Source organism: Carlito syrichta, unplaced genomic scaffold, assembly GCF_000164805.1.
Source record: "Carlito syrichta isolate Samal-C Ts95f unplaced genomic scaffold, Tarsius_syrichta-2.0.1 Scaffold304505, whole genome shotgun sequence".
In the NCBI taxonomy this organism is placed as follows: Eukaryota; Metazoa; Chordata; class Mammalia; order Primates; family Tarsiidae; genus Carlito; species Carlito syrichta.
Genome location: NW_007248601.1, coordinates 48,890 through 59,197, shown reverse-complemented (window position 1 = coordinate 59,197; position 10,308 = coordinate 48,890). Strand labels below are relative to the sequence as shown.

General features: G+C 60.5%; 1 protein-coding gene across 1 annotated transcript in view; it reads right to left on the bottom strand.

Annotated features, from left to right (window-relative positions):
• The window catches only part of ANO1 (anoctamin 1), a 92,638-nt gene that overhangs the window by 69,170 nt on the left and 13,160 nt on the right, over positions 1–10,308 (bottom strand). The window contains exons 5-8 of the mRNA XM_021713360.1: positions 8,386–8,593; positions 6,307–6,405; positions 5,112–5,263; positions 3,458–3,512 (exon numbers count right to left, since the gene is read on the bottom strand). Of these exons, the coding sequence (XP_021569035.1) occupies positions 3,458–3,512; positions 5,112–5,263; positions 6,307–6,405; positions 8,386–8,593 (514 nt within the window). The remainder of the gene's footprint in view (positions 1–3,457; positions 3,513–5,111; positions 5,264–6,306; positions 6,406–8,385; positions 8,594–10,308) is intronic.

Below are 10,308 nucleotides of genomic sequence, written 5' to 3'. Positions count from 1 at the left end.
TCAAACCCGCGGGCTCAGGCCATCCACTCACCTCAGCCTCCCAAAAGTGCGGGATTACAGGCTGAGCCACCGAGCCCGGCCCAATTTTTTTTTGAATTTATTGTAGAGACGAGGAGGGTCTCACTATGCTACCCGGGCAGGTCTCGACCTCCTGGGCTCCAGCGATCCTCTCACCTCAAGGATCTGGAGAGATTGTCCCTCCTTCCTCTCCCAGAGGTAGGTGGAATCACAGAGCGTCCAACTAACACGGAACATTTTCTGTGACTCAGGGGTCGCGGCCGTCCTCGCTCCAGGGACCACGGACCACACTAGCGTTTGCGGCGGCCTCCGGAGAAGACGGGGCGAGAGCCCCCCACCCACGCGCGTCCCCCACCTCGGCCCCCTCCCTGCCAGTGAGTTGGCAAATGGACGCCCTGCCTGGTGCCTTCAGGAGGTCTGAGCAGACCCAGAGGAGGCCGAAGTTGGGGTGCACACACGCATGGAGGGGGCCGGGACTCAGGTTACCCAGCCGGCTCTCCTATGCTCGCCTGTCATCACGATACGGAAAAAGGGAGACCGTTCGTTGACACAGTGACGGTCCTCCCAAGCGGCTGATGTCTGGGAAGGAGAGGAGGCTTACGGACACGCTAGCCGGGGGTCCCCACGGAGGGGCTGGTGTTTCTGTATAAATGAGGGTTTTTTTTTGAGACTAAGACTTCTTCTGCTCTCCAGGCTGGAGTGCAGTGGCACAATCATAGCTCACTGCAACCTCCAACTCCTGGGTTCAAACAATCCTCCCAACTCAGCCTCCCGAGTAGCTGGGACTACAGGTGCGCGCCACCATACTCAGCTTTTTTATTTTTATAGAGATAAGGTCTTGATATGTTGCCTAGGCTGGACTCCAACTCCTGGCCTCAAGAGATCCTCCTGCCTCACCCTCCCAAAGTAAATTGCTGGGATTACAGGTGAGAGCCACTGTACCTGGCTGAGTTCCTTATTTTTATTATCGAGAGATCAAGTTGTTAAAATTAACCAGTAACAGCTGGGCTCGGTGGCTCAGCCCGTAATCCCGTGCCTTTGGGAGGCTGAGGTGAGTGGATTGCCTGAGCCCGTGGGTTCGAGGCCCGCCTGGGCAACTTGGCGAGACCTCATCTCTACAATAAATCAAAAAATTAGCCGGGTGTGGTAGCGCGCACCTGTAGTTCCAGCTGCTTGGAAGGCTGAGGCGGAAGGATCGCCAGAGCCCAGCAGTTCGAGGCTGCGGTGGCTCAGTCTGGGTGACAGAGTGAGACTCCAACTCAAAAAAAAAAAAAAATTAACCAGTAACCCCATTAATAATTGTTTAAAAAGTTCAGGAGAGGGTGGAGGCTCACGCCTGTCATCCCAGCACTTTGGGAAATGGGGGTGAGAGGATTGCCTGAGCTCAGGGGTTCAAGACCAGCCTGGGCAACGTGGTGAGACCTCGTCTCTACCATAAATCAAAAAATTAGCTGGGCGTGGTGGCACATGCCTGTAGTTCCAGCTACTCAGGAGGTTGAGGTGTAGGGATCTCCTGACCCCAGCGTGCCACCACACTCCAACCTGGGCGACAGAATGAGAGCCCAACTCAAAAAAAAAAAAAAAATTCACAAGGGTGCCCAGCACCCAACACGGAGTCCACTGACCACCTTGGTGAAGGTTCACAGCTGTCCTCAGAGGCAGAACCTGTCTCATTTTGACAGAGCTCAGTGGCTTTCCTGAGGACACAGGGCTAGGAGGGCGTGCGGGCAGACGGGACCGAGTCCTCCAGTCCCGGCAGCAGCTTGAAACTCCCTGCCCATGCGACCTGACCACTGCCCTGAGGCTGGTGGCCCGCGGGTCTTGGGGTGGCGGCCGGGAGAGACCATTATCTGAACAAGGTCACCTGGCTGACCGCTCCCGGCCTTCCATCTCTGCTTGGCCAGGCAGGGCTTTCTGGGCAGGGAAGAGAGAGAACAGTGGGAGTTCGGCTGCTAGGTCCATTTCTTTCTTTTCTGTTATTTTACTTCTGTGTGTGTGTGTGTGTGTGTGTGTGTGTGTGTGTGTGTGTTGGAGTCTCACTCCATCTCCCAGGCTGGAGGGCAGTGGCATGCTCACGGCCACCCCAGCATCGACCTGCTGGGCTCCGGCGACCCTTCTGCCTTAGTCTTCCAAGTAGCCAGAACTACAGGCGCTCTCTACCACGCCCGGCTAATTTTTTGATTTATTGTAGAGACAAGGTCTCGCCAAGTTGTCTGGGCTGGTCTCGAACCCACGGACTCAGGCAATCCACTCACCTCGGCCTCCCAAAGTACTGGGATGACAGGCTGAGCCACTGAGCCTGGCCATTTCTTTATTTTTGAATCAGGATCTCACTGTGTTGCCCAGGCTGGAGTGCAGTGGCACGATCACTAGTTCCCTGTAGCTTCGACCTCCTAGACTCGGGTAATCCTCCTGCCTCAGTCTCCTGAGTCGCTGGGACGACAGGTGCATGCCACCACACCCAGCTAATATTTTTTACTTTTTGTAGAGACAAGGCCTCCCAAAGTGGTGGAATTGCAGGCTGAGCACCGCACCCGGCTACTCTGTGCCTTTTAAACGCAATTCTACAAGTCCTATAGATTTGTGGCTACTTATTTATTTTTTAGAGACAGAATCTTGCTCTGTTACCCAGCTGGAGTGCCACTCTCATAGCTCACTGCAGCCCTGAACTCCTGGGCTCAAGGGATCCGCCCACCTCAGCCTCCTGGGTTGTTATGACCAACTACAGGCACGTGCCACCACACCTGGCTCATGTTTTCACTTCTATTATTTTTTTGCAGAGTCCGGGGTCTTGCTCTGTTGTCCAGGCTGGCCTGAAACTCCCGGGCTCAAGCGATCCTCCTGCCTCGGCCTCCCAAAGTGTTGGGACGACAGGCGTGAGCCTCTGCGCCAGGCCCAATTTCTTGTTTGGACAGAAACTGGGTCCTGAGCCACGCACGGCCCCGGCCTGGCTGGCAGACGAGCTGGCGGTGGGTCGGTAAACACTAAGCCCGTACCTTGAACAGGGCAGGGCGGCCTGGGCAGATGTCAAACCTCAGTTAGTGTGTCTGGCCAAGGCCCAGAAACAAATCAGAATGCACACACCTCGACCCCCGGCACCCTGTTCCTTGGGCCCGTACCTGCCTCCTCGGGGAACACCCCCTGTCCGGGGCCTGGCAGGGAGACAGGCACAAATCCCACCAAGAACCGGTGGCCGGAAGGCTCTGGGAGGCCGTGCAGAGATGCGGAACACAGCCTCTTAAACAATGCGGGGTGTGGAACGCCCCTCTTTCCCGCGAATCTGTCTGTGTCCCCTGGGCCCCTCCTTTCCATTCTTCTAATTATTTCTGTCACAGGCAATTAGAGCGGCCTCCGCCCCGAGGAGCTTTGCCAAAATGAAATGATCCCCCGTTCCCCAGGGCTGACATGCCGGGAGCCGGCTCCCACGGGCCATACTCACAATGGTGCTCCGGGTCTTGCTGTCGAAGAAGGAATCTTTATCAGACAGGTCGAATCTGCGAAATACAGGAGGGGACAGGACAAGGTCATGCGAAGTCTCTGGGCTTCGAGGCCCTGGGAGACACCACACGCGTGGCCACTGTGACGCGGACGTGAGTCTGAACCCATACAAGTGTGACCCGTCCATCCCTGGGCACTCAGAACCTTTTGGGTCATCACCCGCTGCCCCTGGGTGAGGTGTGGAGACCCACGCAGATGGGAAAGTGCCCCCAAGGGCAAGGATGGTCAGACCCCACCCCCTGTCCACCTCTTGGACACCCCGTTCTCTTGGATGTCGTCCTAACATTTGATGGCAATTTAAAAAGAAATTATTTTGGAGATGGGGGTCTTGCTATGTTGCCCAGGTTGGCCTTGAACTCCTGGGCTCAAGCCATCCTCCTGCCTCGGCCTCCCAAAGTGCTGGGATGACAGGAGCAAGCCACTGCGTCTGGCCCGATGGCAGTTTTTAAAGTCTCTGCCTCAACACTGTGGGGGACGGGGACGGGGTCAGTGTCACTGTCACCATCAGACAGTTACAGTCTTGCAAACAATCTCCCTCTAGCTTCCAGGGCAGCACAGGGATTGTCTAAGGCTTGCCCAGGGCAGAGGGCTATCTTGGGAGCACCCAAGGGGCAGAGGGGCAGAGCTGGGGGTGGGGGGCTTCTAGCCCCACCCACCCTGGAGGTGAGCCCAGCCCCGGCCAGGCAGGGGGCTGACAGGGTGGGCCCCGGGCAGAGACCAGAAAGGCCAGCCGGGCTCCTGGGAAGAGGGCGGCCCCCTCATGCCCCAGCCCTTGTTCTGAGCTGTCAGTGGGAGCTGGGGGGGGCTGCTTCCTTCTTCCTGGGCGGCCTGTCCAGCCCACACCAGGAACCAGGAAAGCGCCCGGGGTGGAGGCGTCCTGGAGGCTTCTGTCCCCTGGAGCTGGCATCTGAAGTCCCACTGGGCTCCCAGAGCCCAGCTTTCTGCTTCCGCCTCTGCCCCGCGAAGCCCTTGGGGGCCCAGGTGGCTACGCCCCGGTGCCCCGGGAGAGCAGGGGAGGAGGGACGTTTCCAGAACAGGCGTGGCACTGCCAGGCAAGCCCGCTGCCCGCGAGTCCCCGGGGCCTCAGGACTCCTGGCGGGGCTGGGGGCGGGGGCTGGTTTCTGCTTCTGCCTCCAGGAGTGAGGCTCCCCTGGGCTGAAGGCTGCCGGGCTGCCGGCGGGAGGCGGGCTACCTGGGCCTCACAGAGGGCCAGGGCTGGGCAGGCAGGGGGCTGGGAGCGCAGCTTTGGGGGTCCTCCCTCGGGCCTGGGACTTCCCCACTGACAGAGCTTCATGGGGGCGGGAGACTGAACCCCAGGGAGCGGGCCCTGGAGGGACAGGGGGTCTCTACTTACAGGGCCCTGGGGGGAGCAGGCTGGAACCCCGCTTACAGGGCCCGGGGGGGATGGGTGGGTGTCCCCACTTACAGGGCCCCAGGGGAGCCAGCAAAGTCCTCACTTATAGGACTCTGGGGGGTGGGTGGGGACCCCACTTATAGGACCCCTGGAGAGCAGGCTGGGTCCCCACTTACAGGATCCAGGGAGAGCGGGTGGGGTCCCCACTCACAGGGCTGGGGGTGGCGGGGGTCCCACTTACAGGTGCTGCTTCTCCCGGGAGAAGGGATAAGAGAGCCTCTTGGTGGTCTGGGGTCTGTGGTCGGCCACTCTGGGCTGGATGGGGTCTGTGATTTTCTGGAGCACCGAGTTGATTTTCTTGAGGAGACCCCGGGTCTCGTTGATGTGATACACCTGCAGACGAGATGGGCAGGGTCCACATCCCAGCCCAGCCACAGCCCCCGGAACATATTCTCGGACGGTGGGAGCCGGCGCCCACCCCACGGAGACGCCCGGCCCGGGACAGAGCGCCCCTCCATGCCCCGTGTCTGGGTCGGCTGAGTTCCAGGACAAACCCAGCCAAGAGCTCAATTAAGAGACATTCCGGAGAGATCACTCTGGTGTCACAGGAGGGATTCCACATGGGCTCCCTGGATGGGGACACGGCCGAGCATGGCCTCACCCCAGCCACATGCAAGAGCAAATGCCGACCCAGCTCAGCTTTGGGGACACGCCGTCAGGCTGCTTTCTCGCCATAAAATTTTCAGAGATTAAAGAGAAAAACCCCAGGAAGCCAGGAAATGTAATTAAAACGCATCTGAGACGTTCGCTGAGACACCACAAGCAAAAAAGAACCAGAGCCCGACTCTTATTTTTTTTGAGACAGGGTCTTGCTCTGCCGCCCAGCCTGGAGTGCGATGGCACCATCACAGCTCACGGCAGCCTCCGATTCCTAGGCTCAGGCGATCCTCCTGCCTCAGCCTCCCGCGTAGCTGGAATGACAGGCGTGCCCCAACACGCCATGCTAGTTATTTTGTGTAGAGATGAGGTCTCGCTCTGTTGCCCAGGGTGGTCTTGAACTCCTGGGCTCAGGCGATCCTCCAGTCTCGGCCTCTCAAAGTGTTGGAATGACAGGTGTAAGCCACGGTGCCCAGCGGACATTTGATTGTGTCTGTATTTAGGATAACATCCCCAGGATGACAGGTGCGCTCTTTTGCTTGCGCTGGCTCTCAGTGGGGTTTGGTCGGGGGTCTCTGAAGACCACCCAGGACTGGGCTGGATTCTCCCTGCTCAGAACCCCGGAGCCCCCAGGGGTTGCATCACACCTGGCCAAGGCCCGCCCAGGGCTGAGAAGGGCGCCCACTCGGGTTTTCATGACACCCAGGGCCCCGTGGTGAGAGCCAGTCACCGCCAGGCATCCGCGGACCTCAAGTGCAAAATGGAGTGGCCACACCAACCTTCTTTGTTGGCATCTTCAGCTTCAGAAACTCGGCTTCTCTGCACAGCACGTGCCAGGGAGCGTGGATCTTCACAAAGCCAATGCCGTGGATTTTCGTCTAGAAAGATAAGGAACGTTCTCGGTCAGGGCGGGTGGAGGTTTTCGCCATCTGCGGCTGACGCGTCTCACCGTCGCCCAGGCTGGAGGGCAGTGGCAGGCTCATGGCTCACCGCAGCCTCGATCTCCAAGGTTCAAGCCGTCCTCCCGCCTCAGCCTCCCGAGCAGCTGGGACAACAGGGGTGCACCACCACACCGGCTCATTTTTGTATTTTTTTTTGAGTCAGAGTCTCACTCTGTCGCCCAGGCTGGAGGGCTGTGGCACGCTCACGGCCACCGCAGGTTTGGCCTGCTGGGCTCAGGCGATCCTTCCGCCTCAGACTTCCAAGTAGCTGCAACTACAGGCTCGTGCTCCCACACCCGGCTAATTTTTGGGGTTTATGGTAGAGATGAGGTCTTGCCAAGTTGTCCAGGCTAGTCTCGAACCCCTGAGCTCAGACAATCCTCTTGCCTTGGCCTCCCAAATGCTGGGATGACAGGCTTGAGCCAAAGTGCCCGGCCACGTATTATTTATTTATTTGTAGAAACAAGGTCTCGCTATGTTTCCCAGGCTGGTCTCAAAGTCCTGGCCTCAAGTGGTTCCCCACCCCCACCCCGCTTAGGCCTCCCAGAGTGCTGGGATGCCAGGTGTGAGCCACTGCGCCTGGCTTGTGCCTGCATTTTATTGAGCAGGGACTATGGACGGCGGCCTTGACCCTGACGCACGCCCTCACTCCTCATGAGAACACTGGGAGACTCTCCTAGAAGCCCCTCCTTGAAGACGGTGGGATGGAAGGCGGGAGTCGCGTGGTCTTCCCCAGATCACACAGGATTGTTTAAGAGCCAGGAGGACACAGGGCGGCCGGGGGGCACAGTCTCCAAAACAACTAGGAAGTTTTCAGGGGGTTTAGTCAGGTCCCCCCAGAGCAGCCCGGGCCACGAAAGAGGACTTCCTGGAACACGCAGCCCAGGCATGCTGGCCTCCACCTGGGAGCGCCCAGGGTCCTCTGGGTCCCCAAGCAGGGCTGACCAGGTGACAGCTGAGAGTGGCCCCCTCTGGGCATTCCCTGTGGGTCACGGCCACACGTCTGCCTGTTCCCAGCCCTCTCTTCCGCTTCCCTGCATCTCAGGTGGCGGGGGGTGGGGGCACAGAGAGCCTGGGGCAGGGGTCAGGTGGCCCCGAGTTCAAGTCCAGCTTCCCCACTGAACTGCGAGCTTGGCCAAGTCACCCTTCTCAGGCCCCGAGTGACAGTGTCGAATGGCCGAGGGTCGCTGAGTCCTGGCCGGAGAGGAGGTGTCCCAGGCCGAGGCTGTCCTGAGAACTGACTCTGTCAACTGCTACGGCCAGTTGTCCTTTCACAGAGGGGAGCACTGAGGCTGGGAGAGACAGAGTCACCCAGCCTACCTCTTCCACCCAGCGGGGTGGAGTCATGTGCATGCACAGGCACTACTGCCCCAAAGTCCCCTCTCTTTGTTTTCTGAGTCTGAGTCTCACTGTCGCCCAGGCTGGCGTGCAGGGGCACGATCACAGCTCACACCGCAGCCTCGCCCTCCTGGGCTCAGGCGATCCTCCCGCCTCCGCCTCCCGAGCAGCTGGGACGGACAGGCGCACACCACCACGCTCGGCTCACTTTTCTATTTTTGTAGAGATGAGGTCTCGCTGTGTTGCCCACATTGGTCTCGAACTCCTGGGCTCAAGCCATCCTCCCACCTCAGCCTCCCAAAGTGCTGGGATGACAGGCACGAGCGCCCGGGCCCGGCCTGCTTTCTAGAATTCCAAGACACCGCAAGACACCCTCGAGTTGAGAGATGAGAGTCGGCGGCCCGCATGCGGCGAAGCCTGTCCTTTCCCGTGACGGGCCCAGATTTATTTCTGTCCTCTGCTCCCCCGCATGCAAAGACCCAAAATACACCCCTCCGGGTCCGTGGAGACTCTCTGGGCGGTGGTCACGGGGCTGATGCCTACTGCCGGCCCCTGGGGGAAACAGGCTCGCCAGGTTACGTGCGTGGCGGGGTCTCTCCCAGGGAACATCTGGGACGGGGTCGTGGGATCAGCTCGGCCAAAGGGCATAAGGGACGTTTTACAGCGCGGTGCCCGGGTGACCACAGCCGCCAGCAGGGAGAAGCCGCGAGAGACAGCAGTCCCCTCCGTCCCTGCCTGACGCCCCAGAGGGGGGAGCTTGCCCCCACTGGGGCCCTTGAGCTGGGGTCTTTGGAGGCCACAGAGCACCGGGGCTGAGAGGGAGGCCCCCTCTAGCCAGGCCACAGGGCTCGGTGAGGGGACAGGGTCAGGCCCCCACCCGGGGGGCAGCAGCCCCCAGTGCCCGCCTGGGTGCAGGACACAAACCAGCTTCAAACTCCATTCTGAGCCCAACTGGAGAGAAGGCTATTTCCGGCATGTTCATCACAGACAAACCGGAGAGAAGCCCCCCGGGGGGTCACGAGCACGGACGCCAAGGTCCCTGCAACACTGTAGCCTGAGGGTCCGGGTGACCCCTCCGACGGTGGTCCCTGTGTGCGTCCCCCACCCAGTCACTGCCACCGTGACTCCCTGCAGCTGAATTGTGGGCTCAGAAACTGCCAGAGGGCTGCACCAAGGAGAACTGGGCAGGGGCGGTTTCCTGGCCACCCTTGGCTCCCTTGGGGTGGGGGGGACGGGCACCTTCTTCACCCCACCCGGTCCTCACTGGCTGCCCTGCAGCCCGAGGACACTATTCATGCCCGGCCTTCCCGTTGGGAGGTTAGGACCTGGGGGGCTGAGGTCAGAGGGGTGCCGGGCTCTGAGGGGCGAATGACCCGGCCCTGGTTCAGGGTCTTTCAGGGGCCCCAGGGAGCGTGTCGGGTGCACATGGGGACACAGAGACCCCTGGGGAGACCCACTGTGGATGGAGTCTGGGCCCAAAGTCCCTCGGGTCCGCAGAGGACCTTGGCTGGCTCCGGTCTCTCTTCCCAGTGTCCTCCACCTCCCAGCGAGGCAGACGTCCGCCCTTTGGGGTGTCGAGGGGCCCCGTCGGGTGGGCACAGGCCTCTTCCCGACCCTACCCTCCACGAGGATACTCGAGGGCTGGGGCGTCATCTTCCTGGCTTTGGACTCTCGGGCAGACACAGGCGGCCTTGGCAACTGCCCGGGGCGGAGGGGGGCCTGCATTCCCTGCCACGAAGAGGCTTTCCGGGCATGTGACGCCTGGGGCCGCATGCCCTGTCCGGCCCTCGTGACTGGCGCGCGTTCGGCTGCCCTGGCCCCTGCCCGCCCTTCCCTGTTGGCACCGGCTTCCGGCACGGATGTGAGCTGGCATGCTGGGTCTCGGGCTGGGTTTGTCTGTGAAGTCAACCGGTGTGTCCCGAGGACAGAGGGCGCTGCCGGGACAGAGGGGGGCTCAGGCACGTTTGCTGGGTGAGAGGCGGAGGCAGCGGGGGAAGCCCGTCTTTCTTATTCTTCTCTTTCTGAGTCAGGGTCTCTCTCCGTCGCCCAGGCTGGAGGGCAGTGGTATAATCGCAGCTCACTGCAACCTCGACCTCCTGGGCTCAGGTGATCCTCCTGCCTCAGCCTCCTGAGTAGCTGGGACTGCAGGCGGGCGCCACTATGCCGGGCTAATTTTTTTATTTCTGTAGAGACGAGGACTCCCTGTGTTGCCCACACTGGAGGGCAGTGGCACGGTCATGGCCACCGCAGCCTCGACCTGCTGGGCTCAGGGGATCCTTCCACCTCAGCCACCCAAGTAGCTGTGACTACAGGTACACACCACCACACCTGGGGTGTGAGGCCGAGGCGGGAGGATGCCCGGAGGCCGGGAGTTCAAAACCAGCCTGGGCAACATAGTGAGACCTTGTTTCTTTTTTTGTTTGTTTGTTTTTCGAGTTGGAGTCTCACTCTGTCACCCAGACTGGAGTGCAGTGGCCGCTCCCGGCTGCCGCAGCCTCGACC